The sequence below is a fragment of the Elephas maximus genome, chromosome 4 (genome assembly GCF_024166365.1).
Source record: "Elephas maximus indicus isolate mEleMax1 chromosome 4, mEleMax1 primary haplotype, whole genome shotgun sequence".
NCBI classification, from domain to species: Eukaryota; Metazoa; Chordata; class Mammalia; order Proboscidea; family Elephantidae; genus Elephas; species Elephas maximus.
Genome location: NC_064822.1, coordinates 108,998,317 through 109,019,391, shown reverse-complemented (window position 1 = coordinate 109,019,391; position 21,075 = coordinate 108,998,317). Strand labels below are relative to the sequence as shown.

The 21,075-nt window shown below is 48.4% G+C and overlaps 3 protein-coding genes across 9 annotated transcripts in view; 2 read left to right on the top strand and 1 right to left on the bottom strand.

The window, feature by feature from the left end:
* ATF7 (activating transcription factor 7) overlaps window positions 1–10,171 on the top strand; it is an 84,079-nt gene extending 73,908 nt beyond the window's left edge. For 2 of the 4 annotated variants that reach the window (XM_049883300.1, XM_049883301.1), the window contains exon 12: window positions 4,832–6,472. In XM_049883300.1, coding sequence (XP_049739257.1) covers window positions 4,832–5,049 — 218 coding nt within the window. In that variant the 3' untranslated portion in view covers window positions 5,050–6,472. Of the gene's footprint in view, window positions 1–4,831; window positions 6,477–7,037 lie in introns of those variants that run through there. The other 2 variants (XR_007517211.1, XM_049883302.1) reach the window with 2 other exon arrangements.
* On the bottom strand, window positions 1,682–21,068 carry TARBP2 (TARBP2 subunit of RISC loading complex). 4 transcript variants are annotated; one of them, XR_007517213.1, is made up of 10 exons: window positions 20,789–21,068; window positions 20,074–20,243; window positions 19,503–19,605; window positions 18,841–18,936; window positions 18,181–18,253; window positions 17,709–17,826; window positions 17,265–17,392; window positions 16,673–16,874; window positions 16,224–16,520; window positions 1,682–2,626 (listed from the first exon to the last, which is right to left on the bottom strand). XR_007517213.1 is itself a non-coding variant. In XM_049883304.1 (9 exons), the coding sequence occupies exons 1-9, from the start codon at window positions 20,839–20,841 to the stop codon at window positions 16,363–16,365; spliced, it is 1,101 nt and encodes a 366-aa protein (XP_049739261.1). In that variant the 5' UTR covers window positions 20,842–21,068; the 3' UTR covers window positions 16,033–16,362. The 4 variants fall into 4 exon arrangements, 2 of the variants coding, with proteins under 2 accessions (XP_049739261.1, XP_049739262.1); XR_007517212.1 differs by lacking the exon at window positions 1,682–2,626 and adding an exon at window positions 10,576–10,667; XM_049883304.1 differs by lacking the exon at window positions 1,682–2,626 and having other exon boundaries at window positions 16,033–16,520.
* On the top strand, window positions 10,659–15,800 carry NPFF (neuropeptide FF-amide peptide precursor). The gene is made up of 3 exons (XM_049883306.1): window positions 10,659–15,122; window positions 15,355–15,476; window positions 15,610–15,800. Exons 1-3 carry the CDS (start codon window positions 15,015–15,017, stop codon window positions 15,725–15,727), a joined length of 348 nt encoding a protein of 115 aa, XP_049739263.1. The 5' UTR covers window positions 10,659–15,014; the 3' UTR covers window positions 15,728–15,800.
* Window positions 21,069–21,075: the final 7 nt, after the last annotated feature.

Below are 21,075 nucleotides of genomic sequence, written 5' to 3'. Positions count from 1 at the left end.
TCAAGGCGGGAGCGTGCCTAGCACATTCCAAGGCCATCACGGAGGCTACTGTGGCTGCGATGGAGAGAATGCGGGTGGAAAGTAGTTGGCACTAAGGTAAGAGAGGTAATGAGAGCATTTCATGTAGGGCCTCCTTGGTCATTAGTGAGGATCCCAGCTTTTACTCTACACTGGGGGCCACTCGCAGGTTTTCAGCAGAGAAGTGACTTGATGGATCTGACTTATATTTGAACAAGATCACTCTGAGACTGCTGGGAGCAAGGGCAGAAGCAGACAGTCCACTTAGGAGGCTATTGCAATAATACGGGCAGGAAATGATAGAGCCTTGACCAGAATGGTGGTAGTGAAAGTAGTAAGAAATGGTTGACTTCAGGATGTATTCTGAAGTTAGAGTGACAAATTTTTGTTTCATTTTTAAAGTATTTTATTGTGTTTTTGTTGAAAGTTTCACAGCAAATCAGGTTCCCATTTAACAATTTCTATACATATTGTTCAGTGACATTGGTTACATGGTTCACAATGTATCAACATTCTCATTATTTCCGTTTTGGTTTTGTTTCCATTAATCTAGCTTCCCTGCCCCCCGCCCGCCCCCCCCCCCCCCCACCTTTAACTTCCTATCTTTGGTCTAGGGTAAATGTTTACCATCTGGTTTCCTTTAGATGGTTATTTAGAGGAGCACAGTACTCGTGGCTGATATTTTTTTTTCCCCTAAATTTTATTTATTTTGTTTGTTGAGAATGTACACAGCAAAACATACACCAATTCAACAGTTTCTACATGTACAATTTAGTGACACTGATCACATTCTTTGAATTGTGCAGCCATTCTCACCCTCCTTTTCTGAGTTGTTCTCCATTAACATAAACTCACTGCCCTCCAAGGTTCCTATCTAAGATGGTATTTATTTTATGAGCCAATCTGTCCTTTGGCTGAAAGGTCATTCTGGGAGTGGCTTGAGTTCCAAGTTTAAAGGGTATCCCAGGGTGATAGTCTTGGGGTTCCTCCAGTCTGTTGGTCCTATAAGTCTGGCCTTTTTTAGGAATGTGATTTTTGTTTTACATTTTTCTCCCATTCTACATGGGACCATCTATTGTGTCCCTGGCAGAAATAGTCAGTAGTGGTAGGCAGGCACCATCTAGTTCTTCTGGTCTCAAGGTAGGTGAGGCTGTTGTTCGTGCAGACTATTGGTCCTGTAGACTAGTTTCTTCTCTGAGTCTTTGGTTTCCTTCTTTCTCTTTTCCTCAATACGATCAGAGACCATTAGTTGTACCTTAGATGGCCACTTACAAACTTTTAAGACCCCTGATGCTACTCACCAAACTCAGATGTAGAACATTATCTTCGTGAACTATATCGTACCAATTGACTGAGTTGCCCCACAAGACTATGGTCCTAACCCCTCAAACCCAGTAAACCAATCCCGCAAAGTGTTTGGTTATGTCTAGGAAGTATCGGTAACTGTGCCCCCATGGGGTTTATTTTATGTATGAATATGTATACAGCACACATAAACATATATTCACATGCGCCTTCCTATACGTATGTATGCATACATATCTATATAACCATACACATTTTTTTATTACTGTTGTTGCAAAATTTTATATATATATATATATATATATAATAAACCAAAATCAAACCCATTGCCGTTAAGTCAATTCTGACTCATAGTGACCCTACAGGACAGAGTAGACCTGCCCCATAGGGTTTTCAGAGAGCGTCTGGTAGATTCAAACTGCCAACCTTTTGGTTAGCAGCTGAGCTCTTAACCACTGTACCACCAGGGCTCTGTATATATTATCGCATTTACAGAATTGTTCCTTATTCTTGTGTACTGTGATCATTTACCTTGGTAAAGTTGTGTTGACTTCACCTTATTCAATAACTGCCTTTCCTATCACCAAAACCAACAATTGTCTACTGTCTAGAAAGTGATTTCCTCCTCCTTCTCCCTCCCATCCCTGGTAACCACCAAAGAATGTTGCTTTCTGTGTGTACACCTATTCTTGTTGCGCGTGCACACGCGTGTGTGTGTATGCTTTAGATGAAGGTTTACAGAGCAAATTCATTTCCCGGTCAATAGTATATGCATAAATTGTTCCATGACATAGGCTGCACTCCCCATAATGTGTCAGCACTCTCCCCGTGGCCACCTTGAGTTTCCCATTTCTACTCATCCAGTTTTCCTGCCCCTTCCTTCCTTCTCATCTTTGCTTTTGGGCATGTGTTGTCCTTTTGGTCTTGTTTAGATGATTATTCTGAGGAGCGCCTTCCTCACATGTGTCATTGTTTATTTATAGGCCTGTCTATTATTTGGCTGAAAGGTGATCTCCAAGAATGGTTTCACTTCCAAGTTAGAAGGGTGTCCAAGGGCTATAGTTTTGGGGATTCCTCCATTCTCTCTCAGACCAGTAAGTCTGGTCTTTTTTATGAATTTGAATTTTGTTCTACATTTTTTCCCCTCACTCTAAACAGGACCTTCTATTGTGATTCTGTTCAGAACTGTTGGTGGTGGTAGCCAGGTAACATCTAGTTCTTCTGGTCTCAGGCAGGTGGAGGCTGTGCTTCCTCTGGACTAAATGTTTTCTTGAGTCTTTTTGGTTTTCTTCACTGTCCTTTGCTGGGGATGGAAAGAGACCAATAGTTGTATTTTAGATGGCCGCTCGCAAGTTTTTAAGACCCTAGATGCTACTCACCAAAGTGGGATGTGGAATTTTTTTTAGGAACTGTGTTAAGTCAGTTGACCTAGATGTCCCCCAGGGCTATAGTCCCTAGCTTAGAGTGACAGGGTTTGATCATGAGCCAGATGGGCCAATGCACATGAGAAAGAGAAGAATAAAAAATTGCATCAAAGTGCAAGAATGGGGTTGCCATTAACTGAGGTGGAGAGAAGTATAGGAGATGGCTTGGGAAGTATATCAGGAGCTCAGTTTTGGACAAGCTGAGTTTAAGAAGCCAGTCATGTAGGTGGAGATGTCAAGCAGGCAGTTGGTTTTGTGGCTCCACAATTTAGAGGAAAGGCTATAGATAGCACTTTAGGAGTCAGGAGCATATATTTAGTTTTGAAAGCCATGAAACTGGATGAAGTCCCCCAGGTAGAAAGTATAGATAGAAAAAAGAGAAGTCCCAGGACTGAGCCCTGGGATGCTCCAACATTTAGCGATTAAAGAGACAAAGAACCACAAAAGAGGCTGAGAGTGAGCAGCTAGAAAGGTAGGAAGAAAACTGGCTGAGTGTGGTATTCTGGAAACTAAGAGAAGAAAGTATCTAAAGAAGCTTAGTAATGAACTACTTCAAATCCTGTTGATGGGCCAAAGAGGACAAGGACTGAGTATTTGTCAGTATGTAGTCTGTATACAATAAATTTTCTACTCAGTCCCTACAAGAACTCTGACAGGTAGTCAATCCATTAAACCTAACATTTATTACAGCAAAGATGTATTTAGTTCTGCTGTGTAGTATAAACATTATGGTAGGTACTTTAAACAAAGATGCGTCTCAAGACAAATCAGACACAAAGAGGGTTGTGGGGAGATAAACATGTAAGCCAGTGAGTGAGATAAGTACCGATACCCAGTTAGACAGCTCCTAGACTGGGAGCTTCCTGAAGACAGGGTTCCCATTTTATTCTTTCATACCTGGTACATGGCTGATGCTCAGTAAATGTTTGATGAATAAGTGAACGTATGCTCTGAAAGCGCAAACAATGAAACATTTAATTGCCTGAGTGTAACAAAGAAGGCTTCACAGAGGAAATAATATTTGAATCCTGAAAGAAGACTCAGGCGTTCATTAGGAAGCTTTTTTTTTTTCCTTTTTCGACACATCTCTTTTTAAGAAGCCATAAAGCCTATCTGATGTTTGGTAAAATTTCTTCATTAACGAGCAACATGGAGCTACACTTTTATGCAGCTCAGGTAACTGTATCTAATAGTAAAATGTGATTGTTAGTTTAGATAGAGTGGCTTAGCTCCTGATGTCTTAAATCATCAGTGCTTAGCTAATTGATAGCCAGGAGGATCTAACAGGCCTCTTACTTATTTGTAATGTTAACTGAACTTTGGCCAAAGACTGACCATGCATAGAGCATCATTTGATTGTAGCTTGATATTTATCCAGCTTCCCTGTGGTGCAAACTACATGCTAAAGGAACATAAAAATAATGGAATGGTTTAATTCCTGTGGGAATTAATCAGAAAGGGTAGCTAAAAAGAGATCTTTTTTAAATCTCCTTTAAAGACACGAAGAAGAGGAATAACGTTGCACATGGGGTAATGGACTATGCAAAGACGTAAAAGCTAGCTGGACAAGGAATTAACATGTTGGGGATTCATTTTATTAGGATACCAAAAAAATCCATTGCTGCTGAGTTAATTCCGACTCATAGTGACCCTACTGGACAGAGTAGAACGGCCCCATAGGATTTCCAAGGCTGTATATCTTTATGGAAGCAGACTGCCACATTCTTCTCCTATAGAGCGGATGGTGGGTTTGAACTGCCAACCTTTCGGTTAGCAGCCAAGCATGTAACCACTGTGCCACCAGAGCTCCATTTTTATTAGGATAAAAAATAAATAAAAATTTTTTTTAGGATAGATAGGTTAACCTTGGCCTCGTTCTTGCTCCCCTTCTCACAAGCGCCCATTTCCTAGCCCTTTAAAGCCAGGATTCTGGTTTGGTTCCCCACCCCGGCCCAACCCAAAAAAAAGATCAGCTTCATTTTCCTTTGGGCTCCTTTAGAATTTTGGCAAAAGGTAATCCTGCCTCTTTCCCTGTTCTGTTTTCTAACCACTTGATCTCTGCTTTTTGCCCTCCTTCCTGACAGAAAGCCCCAAGGAAAGCTCAGAGCCGACGGGTTCGCCAGCGCCTGTGATTCAGCACAGCTCTGCAACAGCCGCTAGCAATGGCCTCAGTGTTCGCTCTGCTGCTGAAGCTGTGGCCACCTCGGTCCTCACTCAGATGGCCAGCCACAGGACAGAACTGAGCATGCCAATACAGTCGCATGTGATCATGACCCCACAGTCCCAGTCTGCCGGCAGATGATGCCTTCCCTGGTGGAGAGGTCCCCAGTCAGCTCGCCCGCCCAAGAGCCAAGAGAGATGTCATCTTATCCCCTCCCATCTGCCTTGGACGTGGGAGTATGGAGGGAAAATTGTGTGTTGTGAGTAATGGACAGATGTGGGGCTTTTTTCTTCAGCTACATGGTCATGTATGTTTGACACCTGTACTAGGGGCTATTCAGCCCCAGAGCCACATAGATCATCCCCCAAATGTGGGGTTTCTGATGTACCCACAGCCAAAAAACCCTTCCAGATGGTCCGAACAATCAGCCCTGCCCCATGCACGTGTACCTATCTCTTTTAACACTAACCTTTGCACTTCTAGGTTTGGGGTTTCTCAGTTCCCTCGCTTCCCACTAAGCTGTGGCTGTTACTTTCTTGTTCTTTACCAGCATGCCACTTCCTGCTAGGTAGAGACAGGCTAGATTTGATGGTCAATCACCCATTGACTCATCCCTAGCCACTCTATGGACTCAGGACTTTTTTTTCCCAATGGCTGCTTATTTATCCCTCTTTTCCTTTCCTAAACTGTAGTTTAAAAATTCACTTATGGAGAATCTAAGCAGTATTTTCCAGCACTTCCATAAACTTTAGTCCTTCTCTTCACCTACCACCAAAAAAACAAACTAAACCCAAGAGTTCCGGTGTACTCCTTTTTTCATCTATTTCCAGAGCTATTTGGGTACTTCGTTTTGTCTCTTGACTTTACCTAATATAGTGCTGGGGTCTGCCCCACCTCCCCGCTAAGCCTTGACAACCACATCTTGTGGCCTTACATTACTTGGTAGTGAAAGGGGAAAGAGCCCTGGATGCAAGTAGCTGATTCTGCCCCCCATCCACCTTCAGTTCTAATCAGGGCAGGTAGGAACAGTGTAGTTTGAAGCCAGTTCCATCAGGTTATTGGATTAATTGATGCTTTTACATTTTACAAGAGTTTACTAGTCAAAACACATATTCATTTTGGTCATCTTTCTTCTGCCTCTCCTTCTTCATTCCCATCCACACTTCTGCCTCTGTCTTCTGTAACTAGTTCAGATGCAGCCCTCATGGTGGCTCAAGTATTGGGGACTCTGCACTCCCCCTTGTTCTTTCTCCATCTCAGCCTCACACATCTGTCTTCTTCTCTGATCTAGGGTCTTGTATTCGTAAGTCTCCATTACCCCCTGGCTCCACCTTCTTTCTCTTTCTCCAGACTCTGCTTCTCTGCACTTGCCTTTGAAAATTCGCAGCCATAACTTGAGCTCAGGACTTTCCCTTTAGACAACTGCTCCCTGGGATTTTCTCCGGCTTTAGAGTTTTGTTTCATTTTTTAGATTCATCGGTTCTCCATACTCCAAGCCTCAAGACTCTAAGGCATCGTAGCCAAGGCCCTGAGTGGACTTTCTTGAGGATAAGGTTGGATGGGGGGAGGCAGAGGAGAAGGAGTGGGAGGGTGGGTGCAGTACTAATCTCAGCAGAGGAGTCTAGACTTACTGAAGTATCTGACCTGCCTGGGAAATTGGTAACTCTCACTGTCAGCCATTCTTGTTGAATAATTGGACTACAGGGGGAGAAATTCATTTTCTGTCCCTCTTCTTTCCCCATTAGGACTTCTCATTTTTCCTTGGCTCTGAACTATGCAATTTCTACCAGAGCCATAGGAAGCCATCCAAAGCCAGAGGCCTGTGGATAGATAGGTCAGTTTTAATAGCCCTTCAGTGTGAAACTTTTCCAATTGTCCTGGAGCCATCTTCTGCCATCTGTCCAGGCCAAAAATGTCCTTTCCTCCATCTTGCTTATCTCCGTCTTAAACATAATACAAAATAACCACGGGCTTCCTTTCTTATTTTGTCTTCCATAGTGGCCATCACAGGGGAATGAGAAAATGTTCTAAGCTACAAGCTTATCATCTCCTAAGTGTGATATACTAGTAAACCAGTCAGGTGACGTATTCTGCTGCATTTGTTTTAAATTTCCTCTCCTGCTTTTCAGATCCAGTGCTGAACAAGCCACTCCTGGTGAAGAGAAAGGGGAGAAAACATGGGTTTTCTCATCCTCTATCACCAGAGACCCCCCGCAGGAACAGCCTCCGAGGTGACTCAGAATAGCAACTGTCATGGCAGATGGTCAGGATGCAGGCTACCACCTCCAGGGACTTCACTTGCCTTTGAAAATTCACAGCCATAACTTGAGCTCAGGACTTTTCCTTTAGCCAACTGCTCCCTGGGATTTTCTCCTGCTTTAAAGTGTTTCATTTTTTATGGTCTTGATTTCCCCCCAGCAGCCTTGCCCTAAAGCTTGACTGAGTTTATGGCTCCTAAGGAGCCTTCATAAGACCCTTGACTATTCTTCTTCCTCCTTCAGTCAAGTGTTTTAAAGTTAATAATCAGCTTGCCACTGCACACATGCCCTGCCTCACTGCTTGGCCTTAAAGGGGGTTTGAATCCTGCCAGTCTGTCTCTGTGTTAGGTGGCTAATTTATATAGAGGGTCTTACTTAGTTTCTTAGCCCCCAAGTCTAATTCTCAGAGTCCTTATTGCATTTTCATCAGTGGGGAGTTAGTATTTGGGACCTAAATAAGGGCACTGCCAGAACCTTAGAAGTGAAGCAGCAATGAAGTGAGGAACAGGCCGGCCATTACCCTCAAGACAGCCCTTTAGTTAGCCGTCAGTCTCACCAAGAACGCAGAGCAATTGCTCACCCTGCAACTTCTCCTGCAGTCAAGGGGAACTTCACTTATCTTCTGATTGCTGCCGGGCATGTGGTCATTCTTCCTTGATCTCTGCTTTCCAGACTCATCTGGACCAGAACCAAACCTCATGGACAATGTCACTTAGTCCTTCCTAAGGGCCATGGCCATTCTGGAGGCCTAAAGGGGGGCACTTCCAGAAAGGAGCTGGGAGTGTAAATGTCTTGGGATGCTTCCAAGTGAATGCAGGATTCAGGCCTCCCACCTCACTTCAAAGATACAGCTGCTATACCCAAGGCCATAGAGAAAGGGGTAAGAACCAGGTCTTCTGGCCTGCTTGGCCCATTCCCTTAAAAGAAAGTTAAAAAGTCTGAGAAAGCCTCCCATTCTACTAGGAAGGACTGGAAAGCGTACTCCGTCCCTGTTGGTTGTACATCCGGAGACTGGCTTCTTTCAGTTTCCACTCCTCTCCGTGGCCTGACCGCAAGACCATATACTCTACGTGGTGATAAAAGAGGAGTCAGGCTAACTGAACCTCACCTTGCTGCCTTCCGTGTCCCCATTCTGTTGTTCTTGGCTCCCTTCTTGATTGACTGCCTGCAGCACCACCCAGCCTGGTAAATGAGGTGCTTAACTATAACCATGTCCCATCTATAACCTTATCTACCAAGCAGACACCAAAAAAGTCTTCCTCTGGTTTCCGAGGCTTCCCTGCTCCACACTGAGAGGTTCCTTAAAGGTGCTAGCTCTGAGACAGCTCTCCCCACTGAATTCCCCTCTTTGCTTTATAACTACCTGCCCATCCTTAAATCATTATTTTCCTTTAATATTGTACATTGTATACACAGGAAGGAAATGTAAATCTTTTCAAATTTCATAACCAGTCTGTTTTGATTCCAGTCCTCCTTAGCTGTCTTACATATGTCTTTTTGATATGCTGTGCTTTTTTTAGACTTTTGATTGAGAAGGGGAACAGGACAGGCAAAGATGCTAAGGCAGATTAGAGGACCCCCCCCCACCCCACTACAGCTTTCCACAACCTTATCATCCCTCTCACAACACAGAACTGCTGTCCGTTTGTCTGCATGTGATGTGCATGCAGACATGTACCTACCCACCACCCCAGTGTGATGACCCAGCAGGAATGGGCATAGGTGGCTGCATGCCAACATTCCCACCCTCTACACCAGGTTCACTCATCTTTCTTTGGGGTAAAATCCTACCCCAGAATGAGAAAACGTCAGGGAGAGTAGGGCAGGTTAATGCAGCTTATGTCCTTTATGGATCCAGGTTTGTATTGTAGCTACTAGGGTTTATTTTTTTAATGGGGGGGGTGCTGGTAGCACAAAATACCTCACCAGCATTAGCTACTGGTGAGTGATGTTTTAGCTGTGAGAAGTGGCTCTGAGCACCAGTTTCATTGGCTTTACCTTAGGGAAGTGATTCTCTGAATGTGGTCCAGAACCAGCAGGATCACCATCATCTGGGAACTTGTTAGAAATGCAAATTATCAGGCCCGCCCCAGACCTACTGAAACAGAAACTCTGTGCACTCTTGGGGTGGCTTTTAACAAGCACTCCAGGTGACTCTAATCATACTGAAGTAAACTTTGAGAACCACTGCCTTAGGGGCAAGCTGGGTGTCAAGGATATGTTGAATACCATCCTCTGCCTTAGCACTACCATGTTTTTTCATTCCCTTTAGTCCTTCCCTCTGCTCCCATTAAAAGAAAGCAACCACATCACTCATTTCAAAATCTATGTTTGTCTTCTTTCCAGTCTTATCCCTGAAACCTGTCCCTGGGTCGGTCTGGACAGAGGTTGTCTCTAGTGTTCCCTTGCAGACTGGTCACTCCATGTTCTTTGTTACATTAAGGACCAGCTGGAGCTTTAGCTGTCTTGTTTCTCCCATACACACACACACACACACACACACACCCTTCAGGCAGGGAGGAGATGAGCCCCCAAACAGTGGAGGCTGCAGCATCCTGACACAGTGTCTGTTCAAAAGAAAGCCGTGTGTATCTATGATTATATCTCTGTTCATCTATATATCCTTGACATGTAGCAGCACCTCTCCATCTCATCAAGGAACTCGATTCTGGGTCTGGATCTCCCCCCAGCCCCAAATGGTGGACTTTGACAGGTGGGAAGATGCAGTGCTACAGGCTATTTTGTTACAAACCGTCTTTTCCCTTCTCTCCTCCACCCAAGTCCGCATGATCCCTGTGAGCAGGCTCTCACAATCTCCTGGGACGGAGCTGAGGCAGAGCTTCGCTCTATTCTCCTTCACCGTCCCTTCTTCCTCCTCTCTTGCCACTTAGCAGTTATTCCCCCCCAGCCAGGCCCTCTCCCTCCTCCTTTCCCCTGACATATATTGTGCCTTATTTATGCTGCAAATATAACATTAAACTATCAAGAGAACCGCTGTTATGTCTGATGCTTCAGTACTCTGATCTACAAGTCCAATTGCCCACTCTTTCTGGGACCTCACTGGGCTTTCCTATCTGTGATCTGCCCCCCTCTCCCTATTCTAAAGGTAGAAGAATAAGTGGGCATTCTTACCTCTACTTTTTACACAGGGAAGACATAACCTAGAGAAGGTGGATGATTGATATAAACTGCATAGCGTGACAGAAGACATGGAGCCAGAGCTCAGATCTGTGCACTGCCCCGAAACAAGAGGCCCCCAGCACTGTGGGAGCACTCACCAGAGAACTAATGTATGCTTTAAGTGAACGGGGATGGGAGAGTATCTGACAGCAAGTAGCCTCTTTCAGTGTTTTGTCCCCACTCCCCTCCCAACAGCAACAAAAAAAAAACAAGCCCTACCTTCAAGAAGCTTCCAGCCTGACTGGGGAGATGAGGATTGGAATGCATACAGAAACAAAGTGAAGCTTGAATGAGCTCTATGGGTCCCGGGGAGAGGCTGGTCTGGAAATGAGGGGTGAAGTTTGTTTAGAAGCCAGTAACAGATTAGTTCACAAGAGAAACAGGTGATGCTCAGGGGCTATGGAAAGTGAGGAGATGAAGGGAGAATCACTAATAATTCCATGCATCTGTGTGTTCCTTTATAATTATCATCACAAGTGAAGACCATGAGCCAGGCTGAAGAATTTGAAAAAAGAGGTAGCAGGTGCCTCTGAGTATTTCCCAGTCGGAGACCCCCACTGCCATGGAGTCAATCCCGACTCATAGCGACCCTATAGAACAGAGTAGAACTGTCCCATAGGGTTTCCAAGGAGCAAGAAGCTATAGATTCGAACTGCCCACCTTTTGGTTAACAGCCAACCACTGTGCCACCAGGGCTCCTCCCAATAGAGAAATTATTGAAAAAGCTGTTTGTCGACAGTCTTTGGTAGACAACTGACACAGATAAGGAGCCCGAGCCTCCTTCGGAGAGTAGGAAAGACAGTGGTGGTCTTCACTGTGTTGTGGGCAGGATCCAGAAAAAGATAAGAAAGGAAGTGGCTGAAAGCTAAATACCAGAGCCTGCAATGAGAGATTTTGGAGGTGGGGACGAGACTCTGAAGGCAGAACATTTTGCCGAATTTTCACAATTAACCCATTCTGATTTCTAACCAAAGAAGAGTCTAACTCGCCTCCATGCTAGCAATAGGAGGCCAACTAGATCAGCCCCTTTCTGAATGCAGCCTCAGCTCAGCCCCACTTGTAACTGGTGATCAGAGAAATATTAGAAGCAGCAGGGTGGTGAATATTTGAGTGCCTGCTCTGCGCTAGATGCTTTGCATTAAGGCATTTTCTGTAATCTGACAGCGGGAGTTGCTGCCTCGTTTTATTGATAATGAACTGAAGTTTAGTTTAAGACAGTTGCCCAAGTCATAGAGAAAAGGCAAGAGCTGGGATTAAAACAGTTCACATTCAAGTGGCCGATAGACACATGAGGAAATGCTCACGATCTCTACCCATTAGAGAAATCCGAATCAAAACCACGATGAGATACCATCTCACCCCGGCATTACTGGCACGAATCAATAAAACAGGAAATAAAATGTTGGAGAGGCTGCGGGGAGACAGGAACTCTTAAGGACTGCTGGTGGGAATGCAAAATGGTACAACCATTTTGGAAAACGATATGGCGCTTCCTTAGAAAACTAGAAATAGAAATACCATATGATCCAGCAGTCCCACTCCTAGGAATATATTCCGAGAGAAATAAAAGCCTTCACACGAATAGACACACGCACACGCACGTTCACTGCAGCACTGCTCACGACAGCAAAAAGATGGAAACAACCTAGGTGCCCATCAACAGATGAATGGATAAACAAACTGTGCTACATACAAACAATGGAATATTACGCAACAATAAAGAACAACGATAAATCTGTGAAGCATCTCATAATCATAACATGGATGATCTGGAGGACATTATGCTGCGTGAAATAAGTCAATCACAAAAGGACAAATGTATGAAACGACCGCTGTAAAAACTCATGAAAAGGTTTACATACAAAAAGAAACAATCTTTGATGGTTACGGAGGAGGGGTGGGGATGGAAAAACACTGGTGAAGGGTAAGACAGTACACAATACTGGGGAAGCCAGCACCACCTGTACAAGGCAAGGTCATGGTAGTTCCGTAGACACACCCAAACTCCCTGAGGGATGGAATTACTGGGCTGAGGGCTGTGGGGACCATGGTCTCAGGGAACATCTAGCTCCAATGGCATATAATAGTTTATAAAGAGTATGTTCTACATTCTGCTTTGGTGAGTAGCGCCTGGGGTCTTAAAAGCCTGTGAGCGGCAATCTCAGATACTCCACTGGTCTCACCCCTTCAGGAGCAAGGAAGAATGAAGAAAACTAAAGATACAACAGAAAGATTTAGTCCAAAGGACTAGTGGACCACAACTACCACGGCCTCCACCAGACTGAGGCCAGTACAACTAGATGGTGCCCGGCTACTACCACTAACTGCTCTGACAGGGACCACAATAGAGGGTCCCAGACAGAGCTGGAGAAAAATGTAAAACAAAATTCTAACTCAGAAAGACCAGACTTGCTGACCTGACAGAGTCTGGAGAAACCCTGAGAGTGTGGCTCCCAGACACCCTTTCAGCTCAGTAATGAGGTCACTTCTGAGGGCCACCCTTCAGCCAAAGATTGAACAGGCCCATGGAACAAAACAAGACTAAAGGGGAGCACCAGCCCTGGGGCAGGGACTGGAAGACAGGAGAGAACAGGAAAGCTGGTAATAGGGAACCCAGGGTTGAGAAGGGAGGGTGTTGACATGTTGGGTTATTAGCCAGTGTCATAGGACAATGTGTGTACTAACTGGTGAGACACTGATTTGTTCTGTAAACCTACACCTAAAGTACAATTAAAAAAAAAACCGTTCTGTCTGACCAGCACCAGTCTTCCCAATGCCTCATCCGTCCTCAAAACCCTGCTCCTCTGTGCCACTGTCAGAACAGGCAAGGAACAGAAAGTGATGCAAGATGAACTTCGCACAGAAGAACCATCTACGTATGGACTTTTAAGAAGCAGTCAACTAAAAAAAAAAAAAAGCAACAGTCAACTATAAGATGTGATACAATCACATAATGGTAGTAACTCCCACGTTCTATGCCTGGGACCAGCCGTGAGACAAGCTTACAAAAAGGCTCAGCTTAGGCATTAATGAAGAAGACCTACAACATCACATCCAGAACAAAACCTGTCCTAATCTATAAATCTAAAGTATAAACTGGTTTCTAGGTGCTATGCTTTAAAGAGGGGGGCATCTCCCCTTGAGCAGAAAAGTCTAGAGAGCGGAAGAATAAACTGTCTTCAAACATACGAAGGGCTGTTATACATGAAAGAGATTAGAGATGTTCTGTGTGATGCAATGGGACAAACTAAAATGACTGGTGATTTCACAGGGGGACTAAAGCCGGCTTAGTACAAGGATAAAACTGTCCGAAGGCTCAGGAAATGGTAAGTTCCCCGAGACCGGGGTGTACGAGGATAATCACAGCTAACATTTTAAGGACACTTGCCCCAAGGCTCAGGAAATGGTAAGTTCCCCGAGACCGGGGTGTACGAGGATAATCACAGCTAACATTTTAAGGACACTTGCCCCATGCCAGATCCTGTGCTGAATGGATTACAACAAGTATTTCAATGAATCCTCACCACAGCCCTAGGAAGTAGTTCCTGTTAATGTCCCCGTGTTTTAGGTGAGGAAACTGAAGTTCAGAGAGGTTATGCTGGTTGTCCAAGGTGAGGCTGATTCAAAGCCTCCAGCATACGCTAGACAACCACCCTGGTGGGGGTGCTGAAGAAAGGATTCCGGCATTAAGAGGGAAACTGAAGGATCCCATCCTGAGAAACACTGACTCTGAATTTTCCCAAGGCAGAACACAATGATAGCCCAATCCAACAGTATCCCACCACTACCCTTCAATGACCCTGAGACTCCTTGGAGTCAGGGCCCAAGGACTACCCCATCCCACCCCTCTAAGTTCCTCTTTTAAAGAGCTCTCATCTAGAAAAATGGAAACCCTGGTGGCATAGTGGTTAAAAGTTTGGCTGTTAACCAAATGGTGGCAGTTTGAATCCCCCAGACACTCCTTAGAATCCCTATGGGGCAGTTCTACTCTGTCCTATAGGATCACTATGATTTAGAATCTATTCAATGGCAACGGGTTTTATTCTAGAAAAGAGAAATGGCCAGACCTGACAGTAAGGGACCAAGACCACAGGGTGGCAGCAGTGGTTCAGCTGCAGAGAAAGATGACGTAGGTCCTAAGCCGCACTCAAGTGAAGATGGGGGTCTGTGAAGATTTGACATCACCCTCTGGGGATGGACAGGCTGGGTCATCCAGGCCAACCTAGAGTCTCACCCTCACCCAGCTCTGATCCTGGCTTTTGCCTCTCTCCCTCTGTTCCAGGACCTAGCCTGCCCTCCTGTTAGGATTTTCTCTGTGCTTTATTCCAGGAGTGATAAAAAAAGAGGTGATCAATTGGAGCTCTCCAAACTGTTGAGGGATTGGGGGTTCTTGTAAGGCCCCCCAGGGCCTGGCTCTGACAAAGCATCTGCAATTAATGATTCTTCTTGAGCTCTGGAGACAGGATTTATGCATCTAATAAAGTCTGTAACTTCAGGCTTAGGGGCTGGGGGCCGGAGGCTGAAAGCAGGGAGTCCCAGGTGGCTCCTAATGGAGCCGTGCATTTCCATTGCCTGCTCTAGATTCCCCCTCAGGCAGCTGTGGGCGGGGGGCCAAAGGGGAGAGCAGGTATAAGAGGCGGGTGTGGCTGTAGGAAGGTGGATGGCAGCATGGATTCCAGGCGGGTAGCCGTGCTGCTGGTGGTGCTGCTGCTAGTAACTGACTGGGGCCACGCTGAAGGACCAGGGGGCCAGGACGAAGGAGACCAGATCTCAGTGGTAAGTCCGAGCCTCTACCCACACCCCTCACCATTTTCTTCTACTCTAGCTTGAGACTTGCACTCTAAGCTCAAGTACCTCTTTGGCTGCCAATGTCTTCACTGGGTCCTCACATGAGAATATGACTTCTCAGCCTCCTACAACTTGTCTCTAGAAACCACTCCCTTTTCCTTGAGACCTAAATACCCACGGCATTTGCCTATCTTCCTTCCCTGATGCCCCCTTGCCATAGGAGGAAGACAAGGGACTCCACCCACTGCAGGACGCCCACACCCCTGGGTCACTCTTGCGCTCCCTGCTCCAGGCCATGCAGAGAACAGGCCGGAGCCCAGCCTTCCTGTTTCAGCCTCAGAGGTGAGTCTGAAAGGGACAAGTGGGCATGGCTTGGGGGTAGAAAGGGCAGGAGACAGAGGAGTGGAAGAGGGAATGGGGCTAGATAAGTGCAGTGACTGAGACAACCTACATCTGAGGATGAATCTCTTCTAAGGTTTGGAAGAAATACCCGGGGAACCTGGAGCAACGAATGGCTGAGTCCCCGGGCTGGGGAGGGGCTGAGCTCTCAGTTCTGGAGCCTGGCCATCCCCCAACGCTTTGGAAAGAAGTAACATGTCATGCCCTGATATGTTTGCATGCAAGACCCACACCTAAGTGCCATGTGTCCCCCAAATAAAAAGTCTGGCTTCTGAATCCAAGTGTCTGTGACTCTAACAAGCTGGGAGGGAGCCCCCGTCATCTCCACCAAACCGAACTCACCAGGAATGCAGCTGACAAGGGATCCTGGACATTACCGTACCCAGCCTCCTGCCACCGAAAGGAAAATACGGGGACATGTTGGGGGCTGGGGGTTGGGGTGGGGGCAGGGAAAACCAAAGGCACAAAAAGAAGACACACAGGAAGTGGTCTGGTGCTAACTACTCTCTGCCATCAGCTCTGCTCAGAGAAACAGACCCGAGTTTAAGAATCCACGGAGGAGCATGTTTATTCTGGGCTCCAGGGTAGAGCCCCAGTTTCCTTTCCACTCGTCATCACCACCAATACAATAAAGATAGATCCTGGGCAGGCTGTGGCCTTATGGTCCCTGGCTCCTTGCCCTGCGCTCACCTCAGCCTCAAGGCAGGCAGTCTGTGTCAGAGGTAGAGACAGCACCTCCAGAGGGCAGCAGGGCTGGGTACAGATCCGTAGGCCAGGGGGCAGGAAGAGCAAGGGCAAAGGATGCATGTCTGTGAGTCCAGCTGGGGCTTCACTTGCTGCCCGCCATGATCTTAAGGTACTGCAGGGCACGGCGAGCAGCCTCGCTGCGTGCAGCCTCTCGGGTGGTTGCAGAGCCATGACACACAGTGGCCGGCTGTGTGGACAGTTCTACCAGGCACTGGCAGAGCCCGCTCAGGCTTAACTCCTCTGCGCCAAGAGAGAGATGGGAGGCAACGTTGGGTGGGGAGGCAGCACCAGATGGTATGCATTTACATCCTCTTCCTCTTCTCCCAACCCCCTTACACCCACTCATGCTTGCTCTGGTCCGGTCCCCACCCCTGACCCCAAACCAGCCATACCAATATCCAGGTAGCTGACATGGAAGGCCTGCTCCTCGGAAAGCTCACTGAGGACACTGCAGCAAGCAGGGCCCAGGGCACCAAGGGAGCCCAGGGAGCAGCTGCGAAGGGACAGGATCTTCTCTCCCACAGAATTTCTTAGAGAATCCCAGGTGCAGCCTGGGCCCCGGTTCCGAAGTCCATCCAAGCGGGAGCCCACGCCCTGATGAGATGGGGACAATGACAGCAATGTAGCCAGGGACTGTGGGACACTCAAAATCCAAGGAGAGGAAAGCCCAGAGTGCCTGTTCCGGCTTGCCTCCCCCAGTCAGTCCCCATAAGACCCCTGCTAACTACTAGCCCAGACGGCCAGGCAGCCTTCCTCATCCCAGCAGCAGAAGCTCACAGATCCCTGGGTTAGCTCCCCCACACCACTCAGAGGGGCTGACAAGTGGAGACTAAGAGCTCCTCAAACTCTGGATCTGGTAGGAAATGAGGCAGGAGCAGGCCTTGGGCTGGAGAGGCTCACTCCTGAGTTACAGACCCAAGTCTCCGGTACCCGGCCCTGGCATGAACGAAGGCCCACGGCACCTGGCCCACACAAGCCACTCACAATGGAGAAGTGATCATCATCAGGCTCTGCTTCATTCCCATCCCGGGCATCCAGGGGCACTGTATGCACTCGGAGCAGCATTTTGGCCGCTGCGTTACGCTTTGCCAGCTTTTTGGAAGTGCCACTGCCTGTATGTGGGAAGAGGGTGCCGGATTATTATTCCCAGTAGGTCCAGTACTTTCCACCCGGGACACACTTGGAGGGTCCCCTCACAAGGATGTCAATTGGAAAGGGGCACTGAGGACCTGCTCATGCACCTGACAATCTGGTCAACTAGAAACGAAGGGGAAGGATAGGCTGCAAGAAGAAACTAGGAGGAAGGAGCTGAGCCTAGGACTGAGAAGCAAGGTGAGCTGGGGCTCTGCAGTGAGGCCAGGAGCTGCCCTGTGGCCGGGGATGGAGTGGTGGGGACAGTAGCTCAAGAACCCCCTTCCGCCCAGTTACCAATCTCAATGAAACGTTCCACTCGGCAGGTCATGGTAAACTCTTTGCGGTGGGCTGGCCCGGACTCCTGGGTCACTGTGTACTCAGGCAACCGCCAGCCTTTCTGCACCACCAGCTCCTTGGAAAGGGTGGAAAACCAGCGATGCACAAGGCTGAGTAAGAGAGGAGGGATAAACCAAACCAAACCCAACCCAGTGCCGTCCAGTCGATTCCAACTCATAGCGACCCTATAGGACAGAGCAGAACTGCCCCATAGAGTTTCCAAGGAGCACCTGGCGGATTCGAACTGCCAACCCTTTGGTTAGCAACCGTAGCACTTAACCACTACGCCACCAGGGAGGAGGGATAAGGGGGGTGGAAAAAGCCTCCAGTACAGGGCAACCCCCCTGTCCCCGCACAATTACATAAGCTTCCCTCACAGCCCTGGTTCAAGGGAAGACAAGCATGCACAGGAAATGAGGATGGGGCACACCTGCAGAGCACCAACGGGGTTGCACTCAGACTGCTGAGGGGAGACAGGGGGCTGTACCTCCATGGAGGGGCTCCTGAAGGAAAAAGGGCCCAGGGCCAAAGCTGAGGGAGATGGCTCCTTCTTGGCTACCCATAAGCCCAAGTCCTAACTATTGCCTTGGCTTTACTACATCTCCCTATTTCCCACTAGGCAGGCAACTGTCTCGCCAAATGTCTAGCATTCCTCCCTCCTGCTCTGGTCCACTTCCCCCTCCCACCCATGTGAGGCCTCCTATGTGTCCTAACCCCATTTCCATTCTGTACGTTTAGGCATCATCTCACCAAGATAGTAGAAGGACTGTGTATACCCAGTCCCAGGAAGAACCTAATGAGACTCAGACATAGAACTATCACGTGGCCAACCCAGAAGAAAATGGGTCTTGCAAGACCCTTAAAACATGGTCCAACATCACCCTTATGACTATTTAAAAATCATAAATTACTTCCTGCCCCAACAGCTTACCAGCTGGTGCAAATTCTTCAAGCTCTGGTCCCCAATTAGTCCACCCTCTGTTTACTCTTAGATTTCCTCATGCCCTGACCAGCCTAGGTCCAAGGGCTGGGGGTCAGGAACCAGGACCCCCTCCTCTCCCACCTCAAGCAGTCAGGGGACAAAAGATACCTGGTTGGGACAGCAGAAAGAACAGGAGTAGCAGCCGCTGCAGCAGTAAAAACCGGGACGTCCTCAGGCAGTGAAGAGTCTAGGGGAGAGAAAGGACTTCCCGAGGGGAAGGGAGCATTTGATTCACACACATGTGTAAAGGGAACGGAGAGTGGGGGATCCAGGTCTTCCTGACATGCCCATCCCCTAAGAGAACCCTTTCCCACTTGAGCCAAAGACTCAGGGAAGCTCAACCAACAACTCTTCCTTCTGAGATCGTCTGCTGTCAAAGACTAAATCAAAAAGACTGCGAAAAGGGGGAGAAGGGTCTCTTCCTACTCAAGGATGCTGGAAGCAACAAACTCCAGCCTAAATGTGGAAGATGGAAAGACATCTTGCTAGAAAGAGAAAGCATGTTGGGAGCAACTCCCTTCAGGCTTAGGCTCCACCCCTCTCCCTCCCTAATCCAGGTCCCAAACCATAGCCACAACCTCTGGATGGGGCTGGCTACTCCCCCCAGAATCCTTCGCTGCAGCAGAAACTCTGGAAGCACCATGCTCAGGTCCAGAGGAAACTCAGGAAGAGGCCAGGGCAGGGTGGTCTACTGGGCAGAGGGAGTGGGCCAGGGGCCTGCCCTGGTTGCTGGCAGAGCCTCTAGGATGCCTTGGCTGTTTCTCCCTCACCTGCTGTCCTCCAGGGCCGGCTCCAGCATGCTCCCCCCTTTGAGGTGCTTGAGGGCCACCTCGGCTGCTTTGTGCTTGGCTGCCTTCTTGCTGGGGCCCTGACCTGAGAGAGGGGATCGGACAATACTAGAGGTCACTGGAAGGGCAGAAGAGGTCACTGGAAGGACAGCACCCCATAGCCTCTCTTCATACAGCCACAGGGAGTCAGCTAGCCCCCTCTGACTAACCTCCCCCTGCCCAAGACTGGAAGTGTTACACTAACTGCTGGAAGGAAGGACTCTTAACAGCCCCCCTCCAAATCCTTACTCAGATTTATGTTTACCTCCTACTTTTTCCTCAGGGATGACGAGGATCTGCCAGATTGCTGTGGCAGTCCTGCTCTCTAACTCTCCCAAGTCCTATCCCCCGTCCCCACCACCCTGCTCTCCCAGTCCAGTCAGTGGTTTCTCCCCTGCAATTTCTCCTTCCCTCACTAGCCGTGGAGGACTGTGAATAAACTTCAAACAGCAAAGCCATGGCGCCCTGTGACAAGCTTAGCACACCCCAGCCAAGCTGCCCAATCCTTCCTCACCAGTGCAGCTGGTGTTGCCAACGGTGACCCGGAAGGTGAAATTAGGCTGGTGGGCTTGGCCCTCGGCTTTGAGGAGGTCGTACACGGGCGTCTTCCCTATTCTGGTCCCATACTCCTGCAGAAGGCTGATCGGGGTCTTGCCCGGGTTGGCGGCCAGCATTTGCTCTATACTGGGGGGCAGGGGCACAGACCGACATCACACCTCCCCTACACCCATCTCACCAAGCACTGCCATACCAGACCCAGGCACATTATGGGAACGCAGAGAGTCCAGGGGACCCTGGCAATACAGCAGCCATTGGCTGGGTTCAATGTGGAGTAGAGGTGCAGGCTGGGAAAGCAGGATCCATTGCCCCAGGGCAGGAGAGGAATGCACAGTTCCTATCTCAGTGAAGGTATCCTGTACCCCAGCGTAGGTTGGAAGTGCATGTCCCCTGTCACAGTGCAGGCTAGGGACCCAGTACCCACCAAATGCACTAAAATTCGATGGCATAAACCCCAGTGCCCCAGGGCAGTCTGGGAACCGGGACAACTCCAAACTATTTAGGGCTGGAGGCAGTGGCCACTGCTCGGTGCATGCTGGGAATCACTGCCCACTACCCCAGTGCTTGCCGGGAACAACCCTCAGGCCAGGTGCATGCTGGGGCCGCGCGGCTACCGCCTCCGCGCCGCACCACGATTTTCGCCCTGCAGGGCTCTTTACGAGGTGGCTCACCTGGGCAGCACGCAGCCCGTGATAATGCCGGAGCCCTGCTCCTCTTCACTCATTCCCTCCTCCGTCCCCGCGGGCGCCACCGTGACTACAGCCTCCACGCGCCCCAATACTCCGCCGACGAGCTAGGGCCGGGGCCAAGCCCGGAGTCGCGGCCGGTAGGGCCCGGCGCGGGGCATGCTGGGATATGGAGTCCCCCGCCCACCCTACTTCATGTGTCTCCATCAGGAGGGTAGCTATCCTCCCCACAACCCTCCGCGTGGTTCGCCCTGGCAAGCAGCACCGCCTTC

Excerpts from the sequence above, each read along its gene's own strand:
- TARBP2 (XM_049883304.1), bottom strand. The coding sequence starts at position 20,841 with ATGAGTGAAGAGGAGCAGGGCTCCGGCATTATCACGGGCTGCGTGCTG. Across the intron at positions 18,254-18,840 it reads CTTTCTGCTGTCCCAACCAG|GAGCCCCTCCATGGAGGTAC; the intron begins GTATCTTTTGTC and ends TTTTTCCTTCAG. Across the intron at positions 17,393-17,708 it reads GGAACGTTTCATTGAGATTG|GCAGTGGCACTTCCAAAAAG; the intron begins GTAACTGGGCGG and ends TCCCACATACAG.
- NPFF (XM_049883306.1), top strand. The coding sequence starts at position 15,015 with ATGGATTCCAGGCGGGTAGCCGTGCTGCTGGTGGTGCTGCTGCTAGTA. Across the intron at positions 15,123-15,354 it reads AAGGAGACCAGATCTCAGTG|GAGGAAGACAAGGGACTCCA; the intron begins GTAAGTCCGAGC and ends CCCTTGCCATAG. Across the intron at positions 15,477-15,609 it reads TTCCTGTTTCAGCCTCAGAG|GTTTGGAAGAAATACCCGGG; the intron begins GTGAGTCTGAAA and ends ATCTCTTCTAAG.